General features: G+C 43.0%; 1 protein-coding gene across 1 annotated transcript in view; it reads right to left on the reverse strand.

Annotated features, from left to right (window-relative positions):
* Positions 1-16,725, reverse strand: part of MICU2 (mitochondrial calcium uptake 2) — an 80,685-nt gene extending 63,960 nt beyond the window's left edge. Inside the window, exon 1 of the mRNA XM_059041481.2 lies at positions 16,429-16,725. Within this exon, the coding sequence (XP_058897464.1) occupies positions 16,429-16,635 (207 nt within the window). The 5' untranslated portion in view covers positions 16,636-16,725. The remainder of the gene's footprint in view (positions 1-16,428) is intronic.
* Positions 16,726-23,945: the final 7,220 nt, after the last annotated feature.

The following is a 23,945-nucleotide window of genomic DNA, read 5'->3' on the forward strand; positions in this document are numbered from 1 at the left end:
AACAAATTTTTTGAAAACCTTCAGATAAATGGAAAAATAATGAAAGCTTGAAGGAAGGGGCAGCTATGCAATTTCCTATTAAAAACAAAAATTACATTTCTATTTTAAAATTCCACTGATATTATTATTTTTATGATCGGTCTTGTAGGAAACAAATACGGTACTAATTTTAAATGTCAACCTTAGTTTTGGTCTTTGCTAACATAATTTTCCTAAAACCGACTGGGTTTGCTGGTGCGTCCTTAGCTTCAGTTTTCACCTTGCTACCTCTGATGAGCTTTAATAAACCTCTGCTGTACATCTTTCCAGAAGACAGATTAAATAACCACTTACCGCTTCTGATGGTAATTAAACCTCATGGAGCTAAGCATGGGAGAGTTAGCTGCTTCTGGCCCTTTCATTTGTCAGGCCTCTGGTACTCCCTCCTCTAAGAGCCCTCCCCCAGCGCCCACTCTGGGTTAGGGTGTCCTAGAGTGAGTGTACAGACTCAGTAAACGCTTATCAAAGCCCTGGTGACTCTGCACTGCATCTGTCTGCCCCCGGCATGCCTTCCTTTGGTTAATATGTTAAATGGTTAAAAAAGTTTGCCAGGAATGAGTGAATCTTTATGAATGGGAACCAATTCCAAACTTGAAGTGTGATATTAAAAAAATAACAATTTAAAAATAGATTTCAGTCCTTGAACCAATGTGCGAAAGGGTTTTGTGCTTACGTATTTTAAACCCTATTAATAATTTATTAAAATATCTTTAGGTAGCTAGGTATGTACAAGTGCACCCAAGTGTGCACACAATTATTTCCTCTTATTACAACCATAAATTACTGCATACTGTTAATTACTTTAGATTTTTAAAATGCCTTCATAACAGGAGCACAGAGGCAAAGCTGTGGACAGGGGGTGGCAGTGTTAACTGTACCAAAAGGATATTGCTTATTTTGCACCTATTGCACAAGCTATGGAATCTCAGAACCAGATGCTCTGAAACTGCGCTGCACCAGCTGCTGTGCACTTTCTGTCCGTAAATCTGAATGATCTAATGGATTTCAGGCCTTGTATCATGTTTGGTTTGGGTTGTAATGGATTTTTTCAGCTTCCACTTGGAGTTCGTGGACATAACAATACAATATGTCTAAGATAAAGTTTTGATTAAAATGTATTTGTAGCAAATGAGCAGGGGATGAGCTGAACATTTTACCAAGCATTGACAAAACACATAAAGATACTACTTTTACAAAAAAGGTACTAAGATGCATGTCACTTCTCTTGATGTTTATAAATTAAATCACCAGTAAATAAAGTAATACATAGATTACATGATACAAAAAGGAAAGTAATACACATATATGATTACACATTTTGGCAAATTAATTTATTGTACAATAAAGCTCTGCTTTGTATCTGTAAAACATGAACATAGAACAAATCATTTAAGACCTGGCAAGGACTTGCCAAAGTCTCCCTTTTTGCTTTTACCTGATTCTTTGGACATATTTCATGCTCGTAAGACATCCATGCTCTCATTTAGTAATTTCTGAAGATACTTTAACAGTGAAGATTTTAAAAGATTCTATAATAGAATCTGCTATATAATGGCTGAAAAACCAAACAGACTGTGTTTGCTTGTTTGTTTGCTTTAAGGTAGCGCCTAAAATAACTAAACAACAGCTAAATAAACAAGCTGAAGAGAATCTCCACTTTCCCACTTCTACTGCCAGCACTGCTAGTGTTCAGCCTCTTTTCCCTTCAGCTTCACCACCCTTCTCTGCCTTTAACGACAGGTGGCATCCAATGAGGATAAACGAGTTTCCACATCTAGCCTTAAGCAGGATAAAACCGTGCCAGTGAATCATATACTAAGTGAGCAGAATTGTTAGCATTTGCCCAGGCAAGAGTGAGGCCTGTACCAAATATGAAGTTTTTGGGTGCATGTTTCAGAAAAATCCTTATCTTGACCCCTGAGAATTTTAGAATCTTATATGAGAAACAAAACCAGTGAAAACTTATAGTTTATGATAAGTTGTTATATACATATTTAAGCGTTGGCATGGACAGAACAAGCACTTGGGTAATCTTTCCCTTTTAACATTTATTTGGTGGTGAATTTACTCCTGTGCTCTTTATAATCAAGAGAATAATCCTAGTTAAATCTTAACTAGGATTAGGGAAGAAAGTAGTAAAAATGAAGGAACAGATATTTGTAGGCTAAAACAGAGCCTGAAGTTCTGAAATGATTCAGGCAACCCTAATCTCCAAACTTGAATTGCTAGTGAAGTCCCAAAGAGTTACTCTGAATATTTAAAGACTTGGATGAATTTTGTCACTTTGTTTAGTATAAAATTAGTTTCTAAATATTCATGGCTTTGTTTAGATACTCTTAACTTATAATAAAAACTTATACAGTTATATTATTACCAATATTAAAAATGTTACTATGGTGGGCTTCCCTGGTGGCGCAGTGGTTGAGAATCCGCCTGCCGATGCAGGAGACACGGGTTCGTGCCCTGGTCCGGGAAGATCCCACATGCCGCGGAGCAACTAAGCCCGTGAGCCATGGCCGCTAGGCCTGCGCGTCCGGAGCCTGTGCTCCGCAATGGGAGAGGCCACAACAGTGAGAGGCCCGCATACTGCAAAAAAAAAAAAAAAAAAACTCCCCCCCCCAAAAAAAAAAACAAAACAAAACAAAAAAAATGTTACTATGAATCATAGTTTAGGCTCTGAGTTCTTGAATGACCCACCTCACTCGCATGCTAGAGGGTAAAGAGAATAAACCTGAAGACACTTTCTTGGATAATGGATCTTTATGATTTAAAGGAGAGGGATATGGTAATAGACCAAGGCATCTGTGACATTTTAAAGGTGTAAACAGGATAAGCTAGTACAACAGGGCTAACAGAAGGCACGCTGGGCTAGAAAAGAGAATGTACAGTCAGACAGAAGTGAAGTACTGGTAAAAGGGAAGAGTAAATACCATAAAGTAAAGGTAAATATTGTAAATTGTCTGATCTGAGGGTAATACCCAAAACCAAAGAGTAACGCAGTGACAGGATCAAAACAGTTTACTTGAAAATAATTTTAGATATAACACCTGAAACATTTTGTAATGTAAAGAAGGACAAATATTAAGAACCTAGAAGGGACAAGAATATAACCTAAAAATTTAGAGCAGAGCCTCATAACCCCACACTACAATGCTTCCTGGTGCTTGTGACTCCTGGAAACTATAGGTGAAAACACTGTATGAGCTTTTTGAGAGAGAATACATAACTTTTATCATATTCTCAACCTATTCAAAGAATAAATGACAGGAGACTTCCCTGGCGGTCCAGTGGTTAGGAATCTGCCTTCCAATGCAGAGGACGTGGGTTCGATCCCTGGTCGGGGAAGTAAGATCTCACATGCTGTGGGGCAACTAAGCCCACGCACTGCAAACTATAGAGCCCTCACACTCTGGAACCCGTGCGCCACAACTAGAGAGAAGCCCACACGCTGCAATGAAGAGCCTGCACGCCACAACAAAAAGATCCCACATGCCACAACTAAGACACAATGCAGCCAAAAATAAAATAAAATAAATATAAAAAAAGAATAAATGACAAAGATGAATTAGCAAACGTAATAATATGGTAAAATACAATAACAATTAGTTTAAAAAAAAGCTCCAATTCTAAGCACTGCTCATGTTAGAACAGCATAGAGTTAATTAACCCTAAATAACTGAGATGATCCATTCTCAACACATGGCTGTAGAGGACTCTTAAAATTGAACAGAAAAAGTTTCCTCCAGCAGGACTAAATATAAAAGGAGAAAATAATTAATTCCAAGTCCTTTAAAAATGTCTTACATTTTCCACCAGCTAAAGCATATTAATTTTTCATTAATATTAATAAAAAAGACACAACTGCTATATAGCCAGAATAAAGCAAAGTACTAAAGGACATCATCGTTGTATAAAAAATTAGAATAAAAGCCTGGTCTTAATAAAGTCTTATATGTGTATCTGCACAATTCTGATTTTCACATCACTTTCTCTTTTTGCTGATATGGGCTAAAGCCATGTAGGCTGCCTTCCCCAAACCAGGCACTGCCCTCTATAAGCAAGCATAATAAGTACTCACAGCCTCTAACAAAGAAACAACTAAAGAGCAACACAGACGAAAAGAGCCTGGAGAGCGAGGAGACAGGGGCAAGAGGTGGTCTCCAAGAGGGCAGCGACAGCTCACTGTCACTAGAACGACCTCTGTGGAACCACACTTCTTTCTTTCTTTTTAAAAAATTTATTTATTTAATTTATTTTTTGGCTGCATTGGTGCAGCCAATGGTGCATTCAGTGCTGTGCGTAGGCTTTCTCTAGTTGCAGCGAGCAGGGGCTACTCTTCGTTGCAGTGCGCGGGCTTCTCATTGCGGTGGCTTCTCTTGTTGCAGAGCACGGGCTCTAGGCACGTGGGCTTCAGTAGTTGCAGCACACGTGCTCAGCAGTTGTGGCTCGTGGGCTCTAGAGTGCAGGCTCAGTAGTTGTGGCGCACAGGCTTAGTTGCTCCACGGCGTGTGGGATCTTCCCGGACCAGGACTCACATCTGTGTCCTCTGCATTGGCAGGCGGATTCTTTTTTTTTTTTTTAACATCTTTATTGGAGTATAACTGCTTTACAATGGTGTGTTAGTTTCTGCTTTATAACGAAGTGAATCAGTTATACATATACATATATCCCCATATCTCTTCCCTCTTGGGTCTCCCTCCCACCCTCCCTATCTCACCCATCTAGGTGGTCACAAAGCACCGAGCTAATCTCCCTGTGCTATGTCATAGGCTGCTTCTCACTAGCTATCTATTTTACGTTTGGTAGTGTGTATATGTCCCTGCCACTCTCTCACTTTGTCACAGCTCACCCTTCCCCATCCCCATATCCTCAAGTCCACGCTCTAGTAGGTCTGTGTCTTTATTCCCGTCTTGGCAGGCAGATTCTTAACCACTGCACCACCAGGGAAGTCCCCACACTTATTTCTTAACTTCATAGCCATTGGCTTCATTTCTATAACAGGAGAGAACGAGAGTTGTTAACACCTTAACACTGCCTGCAAAGTTTTAAATAAGATTTAATAAAAACATCACTCAAGATACAACACCCAAAACTTTAACAATGACCAGTCTCTTCAAGTCATGAAGAGGCAAAATGGTTCTTATGTGTTTCTTTTTGCCACTTTTCCTAAATTTTCTATAATATACACATATCTCAACAAGAAAAAAGCCAACATAAATAAGTAATCTTTAAGAATTAAGAAAGAGCCAACAGCTGGAACTCCCTTCCTAATATATTTCAAGAAATTTCAATAACCATAAAAAACAGCATTTCTTTCGTGTTTTAAGGAGCAATCTTTTCATGACTGTAATTGAAGACGGATTTAATCACTGCCTAATGGCAGTACTAATAAAATACAAAGTTCTAATTTAAAAACAAAACACTTGCAGTATTAAATAAAGTCAAGCTTCAATTACAAATAAAATATGGTTAGTATTAAGTTTTTAAGAAAGGAAAGTGTGCCTGGCTCACAGGATAACCCTCACTGTCGTCTTTCTACCGCAGCAGCTCCTGGTTAAACCGCAATGTTCCCTTATCACCACTCCCTCCCGCTGCACACTAAAGTAGCTCACTTGGGGAGTCAGAGAGTGAGACCTACGAGAGGAGCTGAGCCTTTCACATCATACTTCAGCGCAAGCGGGACTGTCACTGGAGGAGCATTAGGAGGTGTTCAGCTGTTCACTGTCTCTCCTCGGCAGCTGCCAAAGCCACGCACTCAGAGCAGGATGTACCACAAGAGCAGGCTCCTGACCCTGACTTCGGCCCTGGAGCAAATGCAAGCATTCCAGAACTCCCCACCAATGTGGGTCTGAACAGAGGCAGAAGCCCTACTAGGGATCTGCTTCTGATCTGAGCTGGCTCTTAATTGGTCAACTGTGACCAAATTTAAACTAAAAAAGATTTTGTCTTTAAAACACCTAATAATGTGATTTAATCTCTTGGTACTTATATACTGCACACACTCAAAAACATAGAAACTAACCCATTTATAATTTCTTATTATGTATAATCTTCTAATTGTGCATATTAGCAAATGAGAAAAGTGACCGATATTCCCAAATAGCACATAGACTAGGCCAATCATATTTTGCTTTGGAATATCTACTGATAAAACAATTTGTGGAAAAAACACTGTGCTTTCCTATTTAAGGTTCATTTTGTCTAATTTTAAAAATGGTTTGCACGTCTAGGGCACACAGCAGCCAAGGGATGAGGACAGAGGAGGGAGCCGCTGGACTGTGCTTGTGTAGCAAGAAACACTGAAGCTGCACAACTGCTAGCATAGGCACAGCAATCATACAATACACATGCGGATAAACGCAAGATTTTATAAGGCTGCCTTTCTTAATGGAGGGTAATCACAACTTTTATTATGCATACCACACATTCATGAAACTTTCACAGATGTCAGTGAAACGTTTCTATATAGACCAGGCTGTGCTTAAATATAGGATCCATTAAATATTATTTCTATATTGAAATTGTTTATAATCTGAAACATTTAACAATCTTTTTTTATGGAGAGCATATTAAGAGAAGATATCTGCTATGGCTTACTTTACCAAATATTTACCACTTTTTAAACTGTAAATTTTAAGTTCATATACTGCTACTATCGATGGCTTAGGATATGTTTATGCACTGTTATAATTCATAAAACTCCAAAACTCACAGTAACAAAAGCATTCATTTGAATGCATTATCTACCAGAACATATGCTTTATAGAATAAGAGTAAATAGTAATTTTTTACTCAGGTTCAGCTAAATAAATATAATTGCAAAAGGACAGATTAAAAAATGCTTCTGCTTTTACGTTACAATTTGTTTTTCTTCCCTTCTTGGCCCCTCTCCCCAAAAAGCACCTCCAAAGATTTGCAGTAAGATACAGAAAAAGTGTCCTATCACACAAGGAAGGAAAGTAAGACAACCTCTCATTCATGCAGGACAAATAGCTATGCCAAAAGCACAAATTACATCTAATTAGAGGGTATAACTTTGTCATCTTTTTTTTCATAATCTGGCCATTTACACACTTTGATTTTTGACTTCCATTTGGGTTTATTAACATCAAAGCTTTGTCATCACTTATGTGTTTCTAGAGACATTTTTGCCTGAGGCAATAAAGTATAAAAACGTCTTTGCATTCTTGCTGTACTGCTGCAAGAAAGCTTTAGTCTTCATTAGGCTTACAATGTTTCACGGTTATTAAACTTCTGTATGTTGCTATAAAGTTCATTGCCCTTGGCATACCAATTTTAAATGTACTATCATTAAACCCAATGCACTGCACACAAATACACTCCAACCAAGCAAACTCCAATATATATTGTTTTACTCCTGCTAATGTCTTACTAACGCCCTTTCCTCCCCTTTTCACAAAAATAATGACCACAAATATACTCAGACAACTCGAAATAAAAGAAGCAATGCCAACTTAATTTTATGAATTGTTTAGGGCTCTTATAGCAAATTAAAATAGTTCCATCTCATTAAATCCATTATTTGAGCTTTTAAAATACTCATTGATATGCAACAGAAAAAGAGAGTCCTGCATCTAATGACACTTGCAAAATCGCTTTCCCAGTTAACATATTTCTGTTTGACTATTTAAACATGATGATCCACGTTCCTTGCTTTTATTTATTTAAAATTTGTGACCACCATTTTTTTAGTCAGGTTGTACTCACAAAATATGAGTTCAAAATGCGAATGTAAATAATATCCAAGAAACACATATTTTATGTTCTCTTACTATTTTAGAATTTTAAAATTTAATGCCACAATGCAATATATTCTTCTCATTAAACTCATAATACCAAAGCTTCTTTTATTTTAGACATTTAAATTAATTAATTATTAATTAATCTTTGGCTGCATTGGGTCTTCGTTGCTGTGAGCGGGCTTTCTCTAGTTGCGGTGAGCAGGGGCTTCTCTTCATTGCGGTGTGCGGGCTTCTCATTGCGGTGGCTTCTCTTGTTGCAGAGCACGGGCTCTAGGTGCGTGGGCTTCAGTAGTTGCAGCACGTGGGCTCAGTAGTTGTGCACTCAGTAGTTGTGGCTCGCGGGTTCTAGAGCACAGGCTCAGTAGTTGTGGCGCATGGGCTTAGTTACTCCGCGGCGTGTGGGATCTTCCCGGACCAGGGCTCGAACCCATGTCCGCTGCATTGGCAGGCCTATTCTTAACCACTGCGCCACCAGGGAAGCCCAAGGCTTCTTAAAAATAATTCGTTAGGTAATATTTTTTAGCTACATTGGAAAAACTCACCAAAAGCAAGCCATCAGAAGTCTGTGGCCAGTGGTCCTATATTCATCCTAACTAGTGTCTCGAAGCTCTCATTCTTCATGAACGCGTTAACCCGTCGTCCCCTCCCTCTCTGGGTTTTCTCTCCGGCAGCAGTCATTACTGTTCTGACCCTTCTGACCCTCCCCCTCGTTTCCCTGATTCTACCTCCTAGTTTTCCAGAGCAGCTCACCATCAGGGTCTCCTGTCTACAGCCAGCTGCTAGGGTTAACCATGTCCTCTGCTGTCACTCCTGTCAGGATGAAGGAGGAAAACTTGTTAGTCTCAAAGCCCAACCTTCTACCTGGGGTCTGACTCCCGGTAACCTCCTTCCTCAAAGACTTCCACCTATAATCACCCCCACAGAGCTGGACCAATTTTTGCCTCCTTATTATATCATTCTCCCAGCCAGTATCTCTTTTAATACCCTTTACAGCAACACTTCTAGAAAGAACCATCTCTATTCGCTTTCTTTGCTTCCTCACTTCAGTCTCTCCTCAACACATTCCAATTAAATTTGCCCCCAGTATTTCACTGAAATGCCTTTTGTCAAGGTTACCATCAACTCCCCTACTGCCACACTCAAAGCTCAACTGTCTGTCCTCACCCTCTCAGTAGCAACAGACTTAAGTGAGTTACAGATTCGAAGCAATCCCTATCAAAATCTCAATGACATTTTTTATGGAAATAGAAAAAAAATCCTAAAATTCATATGGAACCACAAAAGACCCTGAAGAGTCAAAGCAATCTTGAGTGAGAAGAACAAATCCGGAGGCATCACACCTCCTGATTTCAAAATCTATTACAAACCTACAGTAATAAAACCAGAAGTAGCAGGTGCTGAAAAGTGTGGTACTGGCATAAAAACAGATAATACGGACCAATGGGACAGAAAAAGAGACCAGAAGTAAATTCATGCATTTACAGTCAACTGATCTTCAATAAAGGTGCCTAGAACACGCAATGGGTAAAGGACAGTCTCTTCAAAACATGGTGTTGGGAAAACTGGACAGCCACATGTAGTAGAATGAACTGGACCCTCATCTCACACCTTACACAAAAATTAACTCAAAATGGGTTAAAGACTTCAATGTAAGAACCAAAACAGTAAAACTATGAGAGAAAATATAGGGAAAGCTTCTTGACATTGGTCTGGTCAATGATCTTTTTTGGATGTGACACCAAAAGGGAACAAAAGCAAAAATTCTCAAGACTACATCAAACTAAAAAGCTTCTGCACAGCAAAGGAAACAACAGAGTGAAAGACAACCTATGGAATGGGAGAAAATATTTACAAACCATACATCTGATAAGAGATTAATATCCAAAATGTATAGGGAACTCAAGTCGATGGCAAAAAAACAAAACAAAAAAACCCTGATTAAAAAATGAGTAGGGCTTCCCTGGTGGCGCAGTGGTTGAGAGTCCGCCTGCCGATGCAGGGGACGCAGGTTCGTGCCCCGGTCTGGGAAGATCCCACATGCCGCAGAGCGGCTGGGCCCGTGAGCCGTGGCCGCTGAGCCTGCGCGTCCGGAGCCTGTGCCCCGCAACGGGAGAGGCCACAGCAGCAAAAAAAAAAAAAAAAAAAAAAAAATGAGTAAAGGATCTGATTAGCATTTTTAAAAAGAAGACATACAAAAGACCAACAGATATATGAAATAGTGCTGACAATCATGAATCATCAGGGAAATGCAAATCAGAACCACAATGAGGTATCACCTCCCACCTGTCAGAGTGGCTATTATCAAAGAGACAAGAGATAAGTGCTGGTGAGGATGTGGAGAAACAGCAACCCTCGTGCACTGTTGGTGGGAGTGGAAATTGGTGAAGCCACTGTGGAAAATCCCTCAAAAAATTAACACTACAACTACCATATGATCCAGCAGTCCTGCTTCTGGGTATGTATCTAAAGGAAGTGAGATCGCTGTCTCTTAAGAGACATCTGCACTCCCAGGGCCACTGCAGCTTTATTCACAAGAGCCAAGCTATGGAAAGAACCTGTTTGCATCAGCAGATAATGGATAAAGACAACATCGAGACACACCCTTACCCACAAGATGGAACACTATTCAGCCTTGAAAAAGGAAATCCTGCCATTTGTAACAACATGGATGGACCTGGAGGACATTGTGCTCAGTGAAATGAGCCAGATACAGACAGACAGATACTACGTGGCTCACTCATCTGTGAAATCTGCAGAGTCAAGCTCACAGAAGAATGAAGTGGAGTGGTGGTTGCCAGAGGCTGGGGCATGGGGAGATGCTGATCAAAGGGTAGAAGAGTCAGTTATGCAGGATGAATAAGTCCTGGAGATCGAATGGACAGCACGGAGACTACACATATACACCATGCACACAATACTATATCACATGCTTGAGGGCTACTAGGAGGGTAGATCTCAAGTGTGCTCACCGACCACCCGCCCACCACACACACCCCACAATGGTAACTTCATGAGGTGATGGATGCTAATTAGCTTGACTGTGTTGACGAGCTCTGTTACACAAAGAAAACATCAAGTTGTACACCTTGAATATATACAGTACACCTCTATAAAACTGAAGGATAAACAAAACAAACCCCCCTTCCAGGAGTGCTGCTGAACACCTGGGAATGGGAGGGACCGCATTCTCCAGCCGCCTCTCTTGGGCATCACTCCATCCGATGCCGCCTCTGCTTAAACCACAGGAGCCGCGTGTAACTCTGCCCAAGCCCTGAGAATATACCAGACTTCAGACTCGGTAGGAGGTGGGGAGATCAACAGGTTGTAAGAGAACACACCCTTTCCAGTCCTGCGCCCCTCTCTCCCTTCCGTTTCTACGCCCGGACTTGCCTGCGCGCTCCAAATTCTCCTGCCCTCAGGCAAGCAGCCCGCCCTCTCCCCCGTGGAGGCTGAGTGGAGCCTCAGCCACACTCACGTCCTTAGGGGGCTTACTCTTCACGGGAAACACTGGCCATGCAAACCCAAACCGTTCTCCCCCAAGAGGAATGCAGCCGGTTGTTAACAGACAGACCTTGGTGTATTTAAATCTTTAGTCAGTGTAACCAATATTACACAAAGTGTGTGTCATGCATTTAACTACAATATCAAAATATAGTGTCTATTAATACAGTTGGTTTTAGCCATGTGTCAGGATTATTTTCCAGATTTAAAAATAATTTAATTGGCTTGAGGTTTACAAGTTGAAGCATCTCAATGATTGGAATGAAAATGCAATTTATTTTATTCTAAAATTTATTCTGATATTTTAATGTGATAGCTCAGGACAAAAGCTTGCTGCATAGTGACAGATATAAACATTAACAATATGAATTAAAAATTAAATATCATACACAGTAATAGGTGAAATGGACCCACCTTTAAACTTTTGAGACGAAGGTATACCAATTATTGTTTCATTATAGATTTCATCAATTTATTTACACATTCAATAAATACTTAGCACACCTACTGTGCACAAGACTCTTTTCTAGGCTCTTGGGATATAGCAGAAAAGAACAAGGTTTCTTACTTACTTAGGTTTCCTACTGGGAAAATGGCATATGTCTCTATGACTCTAAGTGTGTAATTGAGTATACATAGGACATTTAGTAACTGAGCTGATTCTGAACATTTCTAGAAACTGCCTGCCTATTCTACAAACACTAATCAAACCAAAGTTAGACAAGGTCACTTCATTACACAGTGCAGTTCATTTATTTACTCTTTGGATAAACATTTATTATGTGCCATTGTGTGACTGTGAATGTTTCAGGCACCAAGAATATAGAGATGAAAAAGATAAGAGGCTATTCTTCCGGGGGAGACAAAATAAACAAGTAGATAAAATAATTGCAGGGAGTGATAAGTTCTACAAAAAAAAAGAAAAATGAATTAAATGTTAAGAAACGCTTCCAAGGATTTATAAATACAAATATAATAAACATATCAAAGGGAACCTGATACTTATGAATCTACAGAATAAAAAATTTGGATTTATTTAGAATAAAAAACATTTATACAGTATTATAGACTAGGTTATACAAAACTATTTCACCTTAAACATGGTGGACAAATTTTTCATTAAAAAGCAAACCAAAAAATCCTATTACGAAGTCAGGGAAACATATATTCAATATCACATATAATTTGAAAATTAAGGTAAGGCCAAAAATTATAAAAATTTAGAGAATAAATGAAATACACATTCAACAAATAAGAACAAATAAAATATTATCACTGCTGTCACCTGCAAACTGTAATGCATTTAACTTTGGCTTTATGGTTTTCTCTTTACTTCCCCCCCCTCAGTTTTAGGCCTTATTTACAAGGATTTATAATATCAAAATGATTCAGAAAAGCTTTACTTTTAAGTCTGATCTTACATGCCATTGAGGATTTACTTAGTAATGTGGAGATGTTTGTTTTCATCAGTTTTTGCATTACCAATATATTATTTCTAGCTTGCAATAACAAAATACAGTAATAGCAAAAAACCTTTTACATAGTATTGAAATTCCTGCAGGAAGAAAATTATTTTGCCATTGCAACTTGAAAACTCTAGAGCTCCTGTTTCTCCATGAAATAACTTTCTATATTTTTAAAATATATCAAGGTTTATTAAGAATGCAGCTATCTTTTTAAAGCAGAATGGACTGGAATAATAGAATCTATCATTTCTTATCTGATTTTACTATGCCAGAATCAAATATAATAACACTTAAAGAGAGTAATACTAAAATCTAGAACAGTTTTCAAATATACTGAAGTGTTTTAGAGGAAGCAGCTTACATACAAGGAACTGACAGGCTGACGTGCTCTAAAGCAAGTCACGCCCTAAAGGATATCTGTAGGAGCAATATGTTGTTGCCCAGATGTAATCACCTGTTCAGGACTCCCGTAGGGATCCCCCGCTTCAGGCCACTTGGCTGTCACCAAATTCACCAAAGACCTACACAGTACCTGCTTCCGCTGACCCGAAGAAACCTGAAGAAGATTTTCACTTTTGCGAAAAAAGGCAAAAATCGAAAAAGTGCTCAGCCTTTGTTTTTCAGCGAGCCGTGAAAGGGGCGGCGCACAGCCGAGGCAGCGAGAGCAGCCCTGTGGACGACACTCAGCGTCTCAGCGTCAGGTACCAGCGCTCTGAACTGTGTCTGTGAGCGTCTGTGCTTCTCTCCATTTATTTTGTGCTCCCCTTAGCGAGACGTGTCCTAACTGCTCCTTCACTTTATGCCATTTCGGCTTACAAAAGGTTTCACAGGAACCCTCTACTTTTGGATAGTGGGGGAGAACCTGTATATTTTCTGAAACAATACAATTACATTTTACACAAGACTCCTGCAACTTAGACTCTGCAAATTTATCTTCTAAACTTCTTTCAAATTCATCCACTAATTTAGCCATCACCAACTCTCTCCTGAATTATTTCAACAGCTCCTGACCTCACTTTCAATCCATTCCCTTCACTAAAGTCTCCAGACTCTTTCCAAAGGTCCAAGTCAAATCTGCAATATAGTAATATGTGCAATTCTTGATTTATGCTTTAAATAACATGATATGGTGGCATGTTTAATAAGCACTGTAATTTCAAAGAAGTGATACTTTGAGATATCTGTAACAACTGTATCAGAACAGGAGAAGATCTGAGGTTGAGGTTGTTATACTGTCGTTTACTGTTAATACTTCTGTAGCTAGTTGCCTACATTCACAACTGAAGAAAATGTTAAGTTATAGGTCAATGAAAACAAAAACGTAATCTTTTTCTATTTAAATTCAAAGACTCCCTGAATTCTATGCCTGTATTCTTGGGGCACCATGAAGGTTAAGAAGCCCTTTGATGGCTCCCTGCTGTCCTCAGGATAAAAATTTCTTCATGACCTGATTCCCTGCCACCCCTACCCGTTCTGAACCTCATCTCGTACAGCTCTCAGCCTCCTGAGTCCAACTCCTCCCTCCAGACCTTTGCGACACTGTTCCCTTGCTGCAGTATTCCTCTCCTTCTCTTTGCCCAGCAAACTCCATTCACCCAACAGGCGTCAGTTTACAGGTCATTGCTCAGGAACCCAAGCATGTGGGAGGGGCTCTTCCAGGCGCCCCCAGAGCACGCAGCACTTACCAGTCCGATCGCCCTGTATTAAAATTGCCCCCGCACTACACTAAGCGCTTGAACCGTGTCTTGAACTCCCCACCCCTTGCATACCGCCTGGCACAGAGGTAGCACTTCAATAATTGTGGAAAGAAGAAAGAAAGAAAGAAGGGAAATGCCAACATATCTGCTGTTTCATGAGCTTGAATTCTACCCTTAAGTCCTGACTGACCCTCACAAATGCAAGCACCGGTCACAATGGAAATGTGAGAAGTGTATGAGTCAGTGAGTATAAATTCACTATTTTTATTGGAAAAATCACTTACTGTGATGACTGAAAATGAAGGACATTATCACTATTATTAAGTCCATGTCAGGAAGACTGTACCACCTTGCAATGCTAAGTAAAATAACTATATAATACATAAAAGTGTATCAAGAGCACATCTATCTCAGTAGTTCTCGACCACGCACACATGACTCCAAAGCAGCGGTGGTGCTGACGGCGGGGGCGGTGGCGGGATTGACAGGCCCCCTCTTAGGGAAATGTTACCCCAGTCAGTGAGGTGGAGGGGGTTTTCAAACTACAGGCCCCTCAATTCCTGCTGTATTCAGCCACTGCTGCTGAGAGGAAGGTGAGGTCATCTTCAAGTCCACTGGGGTGGCAAAAGGACAAAACCCACTGTTTTAATAAAAGTGGTCCAACAGCAGATCAAGCAAATGCTGTGTCAACAGACCTTGTAAACCTATTGATAATACAATGGTTTCTGTGTTACTTTAGCTGCGCTGAAAGTACAGAAGGTTGCAGAGAGGGAAGGGAGCTGGGGAGAATTCAAAACGTCACCACACTGGTGTAAAGTTTTAGTGCCCTGTCAGGAACTGAAAACACAAACAGGCTAGCAGTGGGCCACAAAGACACAGTGACACAGATGGACTGACCCCGGAAGCTACAAATTGCTGAGGGGGTAAAACTGAAGCCTTTTCTGAGCACACGGAGTGAACCCCTTTGATAGGTGTGCCTGAGTAGCGCTAGGTCAGTGTGTGACTACAGATGGCTCTGCATGACAAAATTTAAAAATGTGGATTTTATCCTAGGAGCAAGAGGCACTAATGGTTTCTGAAGAAGTGTACGTTATGTGGTTAAAGTGATACTCTTGAGAAGATTAACTAAACAGGATGAATTAAGTGGTTGAGAACAGAGGCAGAGAAACCAAAGATGGATAATAAACTGAATTGCTTGACACAAGATGAACAAAAATACTATAAAACACCGTTAGATTGATCCCTCCACCTGTAATCAGAAATGGTATGAGGATGGGGGGAGAGAGTTATTGCCCGTTTTAACTTTGTGGCATCTTAATTTAATACAAGTAAAAATACTGTATGTCAATACTTTAATTCACAAAGCCTGCTTTCCTCTCTTTTGTTGTATCTGACCCTTGAGTTTTTCAGAACTCAAGGCACTTAGAAAGGCATAATGTAAATCTAACCAACAGAAAAAGAATACTGCTTTTAATTTTCAAAAATATTTCACACAAACTTAAAAGAATTAAAATGTGCTTTAAATATTTAAGAAGTAGTACTCTTTTTCAAATGTTCAAATGTTTTGCGTGACAATTTGATACTGAACCAGGGAACATGACCTTTACTTTCATACATGGTAGTTTAAAAAGAAACGTCTTTTGCGTGGTACTCAGAGTCCGCGGAAGCATGAAGGTTTACGACATGTGAAACTGTTCCTGACAGTTGATCATCAAACCTGGCAAACATCGATCAGCCGACTGCCTCTTATATTATTAAAAAGGTCACCTGTCAGGACAGCTGGACCACGGGGCGCAGCTGCGGGCCCGGGCGCACGGGACACGCCCCCACCGCCCCGCAGGTCCGCGGCGCAGGCTGCCGGGGGCCGCCCCAGCCCCCCAATCCTCACCCGCACCCTCCACCCGCCGGGCGTCCGAGGACTGAGGGGCGCGGCGGGGCTGCCGGACGGGGCCCGTCCCGTACCTGGGCTACCACGGTGAGGCCGCCCTGGGACGCTGCCATATTCACGCGGCCGTGGTACCACGCTGCTCCTGCTCCCGCCAGGGCCACGCCGACCACTGCCGCCGCCACGGGCCCGGAGCTTGGCCAGGCCCGCCGGCCTGCAGCCAGCAGGCGCCGCAGCCTTCCGCCCCAGGCCACCAGCCGCGCGCCGCCCGCCGCCGCCGCCATTTTTGCGGAAGCGCCCAGTCGCCGCGTCCGCGTCGCTTCCCACAGCGGCCCGAGAACTCGCGCGCGGCCGCGGTGTCGCGAGACCCGGGCGGTCTCCGCCCCGCCCCCGAGCCCGCTCGCCGTGCTGCGGGGGAAGGGGCGGGGCCTCGGGGCGGGGCGGGGCGGGGCCTGGTGGGGGCGGGGCGCAGGGGCGGGGCGCAGGGGCCGGGAGAGAGTGGGCACGCCGCCGACGGTGGCACGAGGATCAACGTGCCGTGTGAGGGCGGGCGTGTCCCGTGGGGCCAGGGCAGGGCGGGGGTCGAGGGCCTGGGGCCGGGGTCCCGCAAGGCGGCTGGCTGGCTGGCTGGCGCCGGGCGGCGGTCGCGGTGAGCCGGGAGCCGTTTTCCCGGGGGGCATGATCAAGGCGATGCGACCGGGTCCCTGGTGTTGGGCGCTGACGGACACGCCCTGCGGGTCCTGGGAACCGGGTCGGCTAGGCATCCTACGGGCTGCGTTCCGAATTACTTACGTGAGTCAGAAAGCTGCTCAAGCTCTGCAGGCTTCCGCACAGGCCTCGAGGACACAACCTGGTTTAAAAAAATTGTACTCTGTTGTCTCACTGTGGCAGCTAAGCAAACTTTTTTTTAAATGTATTTTTCAATTGTGGTGAAATATACATAATACTATCATCTTAACCATTTTTTAGAACACAGTTCGTTGGCATCAAGTACATTCACGTTGTTGTGCAACTATCACCACCATCACCTCCAGGACGTTTTTTGTCTTGCAAAACTGGCGAACTTAAAAAAAAAAAAAAGCGTCTTTGGTGTCTTTTAAATCCTTCCTGTCCTTACATTCTCGTCTGCTCTTTGGTTTTTGCTAAATCATGTTCTTTGCCAGCCGTCTAACTTTGACGAAGTAGTATTTTTTTAAAATAAAATTTTCTGTTTTTTAAAAACTTATTCTATTTATTTTAAAAAATTTTGGCTGCATTGGGTCCTCGTTGCTGTGCACGGGCTTTCTCTAGTTGCAGCGAGCGGGGGCTACTCTTCGTTGCAGTGCGTGGGCTTCTCACTGCGGTGGCTTCTCTTGTTGCGGAGCACGGGCTCTTGGCGCGCGGGCTTCAGTAGTTGTGGCACCTGGGCTCAGTAGTTGTGGCTCGTGGGCTCTAGGGCACAGGCTCAGTAGTTGTGGTGCATGGGCTTAGTTGCTCTATGGCATGTGAGATCTTCCAGGACCAGGGATTGAACCTGTGAAGTCGTTTTTAATGAACTCGCAGAGTCAGTCTCTTTACTTCAGGCAATCACTATTTGCTGAGTGTTGGTTTTAAACTCTTCTAATAAAGTGTTTGATGGTGTCTATTATCCCACCTGGCCCCGAGTCAGATGCAGCAGCACACCTTCCCATGTCTCTAGCATCAGGGACCCAGGTGTTTTCCCCAGCGCAGGCTTGGGCAGCACCGCAGTCCTGGCCGTTCCACTGATGATAAGAAATGATTTCGCTGAGGCAGATGGCTTGGCTTTGTTTTGTAGTCTCTGATCCTCCATTCACTGGTCTTTACTTTGCAGAGTAAATTTACATAGTAAACTTGGTTCCGCCTCTGAAATGTCCCTAAGCCATCAGCAACTTTACTGGGGCTTCAGTAAGTTACAGCCCATGTCAAAGGTGCCAAGAGACCTCATCACATAATCACTGCCATCTTGAAGTGATGCAAAACAAACTAAAAACAAAGAACAAGTGCCACACTACATCTACTTTGACCGCTTAATCCCTTGGATCCTCTTGTCATGATCCGCCCTTCGTTCTTGCTCCCTTTCCTTAGCCAGCTTGTCTAAACGGATCTGCAGTTGGAGCTTCCTCACTTTTCCCAGCTGCTGGAACCACTTTCTGTGTCCTTCCCAGGCAGGAAGTAGAGGGACTCAGTGCACAGCTGTCTGATCCAGACCACAGGGTTTGCATCCTGCCTCTACCGGGATGATCACCGTGATTAGGGGCAAATTACTTAAACTCTCCGAGTCTGAATTTTCTCAACTGTAAACAATGTCTCAGGGTTGGGGGTTGGGGGACTACATGACATGTCCCACAGGAAGCGACTAGTCAAGTGCCCTGTAGACTCACCGCAGATGTCAGCTTACCCTCTTCAAGATTTGGCTCACTGCTGCCTTCTGATCACACGTGAGCTTGAGCGAATGCCAGTAAGTCCAGAGGGCTGGCCTGTCCTACCTGAGAGCTTCCTGCTCTTTCCTACGTTTTCCACCTCTGCTGACTCTGGTAGCTCTCAGCATATGTGCTGCTTTTCTGGGTTATTGACATCTAGCTTGTTTCTGTCCCTGGGGATTATAGGGTTTCAAGGGCATGTTTGTACATCCTGGATGTCTTACCTTAAAGCTTATTCTTTTTTTTTTTTTTTTGGCATGCGGGATCTTGGTTCCCCAACCAGGGATCGAACCCATGCTCCCTGCATTAGGAGCACAGAGTCTTAGCCACTGGACCACCTGGAAAGTCCCAAAGCTTATTCTTAATTTCCAGGAACCACAGTTACAAAATGTAGTTGTGTGGTTGTGTGTATGCATGCCGCCTAATTTACAGTTCCTCTACGCATTTAATCAAAGCTGGCATCTATCACGTAGTCATGGTTCCAAGCCCCAAATAGGGGCATATTCCTATTAGAGCATTTGGTGTCTTTAAAAGCATTGTATTTCTCCCACAGTTTGACATCCTCATGGGAGAGGATATCTCCTTTTTCTGAGCACAATGCCCCACACATATTAGACATGCAGTGAAGGAGTGAATATGTCACCAAGTGAGGAAGCACTTGGTGTGCTGATTTGCATTCTTTGGGCATCAAACATACAGAAATATGACTATTGTGTAATTTATTTTCCAAGACAAAAGCCTCGTTTTTAATTATTTTCTTTTGCTGAAAATCTTTGAACCTACTTGAAAAACTGTGCTTTGTAATTATTATTATTATTATTTTTTGTGTTATGTGCCCAGGCCTCTAGAACTCTCATTAAGACTTAATGCATTCCAACTTTTCTTTTGCAGAGGAAACACATTCTTATAATAGAGCCAAATCTCTAGCCGACTAACCATTCTAAGTATGAAATCTTCCCCGGCAGCTGCTGACATTTGTCTGAACACATTGAATGTATTGGTCTTTTTAGGCTCCGGCTTTGTTCATTTCTTCCTCACCAGCTGTAGAGAAAGTCCCTGGCTGGGATGTATTTTCAACCATGTAGTTTATAAACCAATCCCCAAATAAGGAACGGCTCCTAAAGCTATCAGATTTATGCTGTTTTAAATGGTGATTGGAAAAAGACAGATATAAACACCGATCGTTTCAGAGTATCATTCTTAATTCATGTGCTCTGTGCTCCTTTTCTGTAGGAGGGACAAAAGTTATATGGAAGAAAAACTGCTCTCTCTCACTGGAGAGACCAAGCCTGAATTTCAAAACAATGCAGGATGGCATTGAACTATTGTACTGAACAGAGGAGGGAGAGTGTGGTGAGCTTGAATAGAGAGGAAGGCATCTAGGGAAGCGGGGAGACTTGATCTAGCACTTGGGAAGCCAGAAGGGTTTGTACAGGCAGAATCCTCCAAGACTGGAGGAACACCAGGGTTGATAGCCTGGGCGCGAGGTAGATATGGTGGGTGTTTCCATGGCTTGGAGCAGAGAGGCTGGTTCAGGACTGCCCTGGAGTAGCTTGAGGGCCACTAGGGGGTCATGCAATAATCTCCACCAATATATGCACGGATTGTCAGCTCGCTTGACCCCTCTACACGTTTGTCTTTGGGGTACTCACGCCTCCTTTCTGGCATCCCCACCCACCTCGTGCCTGGTCTTCTTTGCAGCTCAGACCCTCTCTGCCTGGTCTTCTACCTGTCCAGATTTTATCCTGGCCTTTCTCACCCACTGTCCCATGGGCTTCTCTAAATTATCTTCCTTCCTGCCTACAACCTGACTTTGATTTTCTCTGGGTTGCTGGTCTTGAACAAAAGAGATCACCTAGCTTTTCTTATTGAAGGCATTTATTCTAGTGTATCTCCATTTAAAAAGATGAAGTTATTAACTCAAATGCATCTTTAATCCTAGCATGTGTGGGGAAGATAAAAAAAAATGCTATCCTGATTCTGAAAGATTGTTTACTGTTATATTACAGAATAATGGGGGTTAAGATTGATTATCTTAGGTGGAGGAGAAAAAACTATGGAGGGTCTCAACAGATAAATTAAAGATGTTGGACTCAGTCCTGTAGTAACAAACAGTATTTGAATGGACATTATAAAGAACTATTGCTTGGAATAGACAGAGGTTAATCTATATTTATGGTGGATGATTGTGTAGCAGAGGGTATGAATCATCCTCAGAGGCCCTAGATGAGTCAAAAGAATTGCTAATTATGTCTTTTTTGTGCAGCTTGGGGCCATGGGTAAAAATATCTGGGTATCGTGATTGATACCAGCATGTGTAGAAATAGGTCAAGATGAAATCTTCCTGACAGTGAAAAAGCAGTGCCAAGAGTTGCATTTTCAACGTCTTTCAGATCCTCCTCTGCTTCTCTTTCCCTCCCCATCACCCAGCTCACGCTCTCGTCACTGCAGGCTTTGATGATCGCCGGCGTCTCGTACCACGGACCGTTGCTTCTACTTTTTTTCTCCTCTGAAGCAGTCCATAGATCTATGTCAGATCAATCTTCCTAAAACATTTCTTTCACCATACTTCCATTAGCTGTGCGACTTAACCTTCCTAAACCTCCGTCTCCTGGTTGGAAAATGAGGAGATTGCTTTCAGTTTATTTTTCCAGTTCTAAAATTCTCACCCTGTGCCACTCCGGAGTGGCTTTTTTTTTTCGTTTGGCCAATAATACTGAGTGTGGAATCCACGCACAGAGTGCCACCCCTTAGAGATGCAGACAGAGCCCCCCGCCACGGTGCCCTGTCACGGGCAGGGGTCTCCACACATTGGATCGTGCCCCTACGCTTAGAACGTGTGAAAGGGTGTTACCCCCATTTGTGTATGTTTTTTCCCAAATCTACACATTTACAACGAAATGTTAAAAATCGCATAATAAAAACTTCAATGGTGAGATAAAAGATGAAATATATTTATCAAATTTAAATTTTATTATTTAAGGTGCAATTAATGTTTTGCTCACTCTAAAACTGTTGATATTATTTTAGTGAGATCGATGTGATTAAATTGGCTTCATTAACTTAGAAAATCTTTTTTAAAAATAATTTTTAGGTCTTCCCTGGTGGCGCAGTGGTTGAGAGTCCGCCTGCCGATGCAGGGGGTACGGGTTCGTGCCCCGGTCCGGGAAGATCCCACGTGCCGCGGAGCGGCTGGGCCCGTGAGCCGTGGCCGCTGGGCCTGCGCGTCCGGAGCCTGCGCTCCGCAACGGGAGAGGCCACAACAGTGAGAGGCCCGCGTACTGCAAAATAATAATAATAATAATAATTTTTAAAAATTTATTTTATTTATTTTTTGGCTGCGTTGGGTCTTTGTTGCTGCACGCAGGCTTTCTCTAGTTGCAGCGAGTGGGGACTACTCTTCGTTGTGGTGCACGGGCTTCTCATCGCGGTGGCTTCTCTCGTTGTGGAGCACAGGCTCTAGGCATGCAGGCTTCAGTAGTTGTGGCACGCAGGCTCAGTAGTTGTGGCTCGTGGGCTCTAGAGCGCAGGCTCAGTAGTTGTGGTGCACGGGCTTAGTTGCTCCGTGGCATGTGGGATCTTCCCGGACCAGGGCTCAAACCTGTGTCCCCTGCATTGGCAGGTGGATTCTTAACCACTGCGCTACCAGGGAACTCCCTGTTTTGTATTTCTTAATAATGTTTGTAATCCAATTATCACAAAAAACTTCACTGAGAAAAAAATGCTAGGAAGTTAGGGGACACCAAGGAGTGGAGAGAAGAAGAGTAAGTGAAAAGTCTCGTTGTACAAGCGTGTGTCACACTTCCACATCCCTGGGAGAGCTGTCTGTGTGTGATGAAGTGCACTAACGAAGCGTCATAGCACAACATTTGAAGTTGCAAGCAGGATCATCTCCAGAGAGCACATTTATGAAACAGACTGTGCATGTCCGGGATATTTGATTGTTTTCAAATCACTTATAATGTCTCCAAAGTTCTGTATATTCCACCAAGAAAGAAAATCAACACTTTTTTTTCCTCTGCCCTTTTTCAACTGTAAACCATACATCTCAAGCAAATCGAAGATGGTGACTGAAGAAGAGTTAAGGAAGATGGCACGTCTGTCCAGATGAGCAAGGGAAGACAGGGACAGGAATGAAAAACCTAGTGAGATGTTCTTTGATCGCAAGATTTCACCAGAAATTTCCAAGTCCATGATATGTGTTTATGTGATCAAGACACCCAGAATACCATAAATGTCTTCAACTGTGTAAAAAACTAAGGCGTTAAGTTAGTGCCAAAGCTTTGCTACTTTCATTGATTCACAGTAAAAAAAAAGTTTCAGTTTCATTATGCTTTCCCTTCTCCCAAGGATAGATCTGTTCTTTTTCTGTCTTCAGGCTACCACGCTATGTGACCACGTGGCCTAAGGTGACTTCTCCAGTGGAGGCCGGCAGGGTGCAGGACGGTCATCTGACAGCAGAATCTCAGGTCCCTCCAGAAGCTTCTCTCTCTGTCTTGGTTTCCCGAGTTTCTTTTGTGCTCCAGGGACTCAGAAAAACACACGGAGATGGTCACCATTCAGTGGTTCCCCCGAGATGATGCTAATCCCAAGGTGCTGAGACTTGTTGCGGATCTGGCAGGGAGGGTGGGGTCTGGGGGATAGGTGACCCTCCAGTAAATCACCGTGAGACAGCAGACTGCTGGCTGGGCATGTCGGGGACCTGCTTGGTAGGCAGGGAGGTGACGCCGGTGACCTTGAGGGATTCGGTCTGGCTATGTCCTCCTGGCCGTGACCACAGTGACCCCTGCCAGTTGTGAGGCCTTCAGCTGCAACCTTTGGGTGCTGGGGGGACGTAGGGCCAGGACGCTGTTGACAGAGGCTAAGAGGAGCTGGGCGGAAGCCGGGTGGCTCTCGAGAGCCAGCAGCCCTGGCCACGCCAGGGGGACAGCTTCAGAATTGGAGCCAATAACCCGAGTCTGTGGAGAGGAGTGCAGAGCAGCATCCCGTTTGGGGGTGGGCTTCAGGACGGGGACGTTGGTTTGTAAAAGAGCTGGCACAGGGGGAGGATGGGGCTGCTTCTGGGCTCCTTGGGGGGAAGGGGTGACCGTGGAGGCCTGTCTTCAGGGAGACAGCCACGGGGTGGAGGGCAGGCCTGCCGGTTCCCCCGGGCCCTCTGACCTTGCACACCAGCT

This window comes from Kogia breviceps, chromosome 16 (genome assembly GCF_026419965.1).
Source record: "Kogia breviceps isolate mKogBre1 chromosome 16, mKogBre1 haplotype 1, whole genome shotgun sequence".
NCBI lineage: Eukaryota > Metazoa > Chordata > Mammalia > Artiodactyla > Physeteridae > Kogia > Kogia breviceps.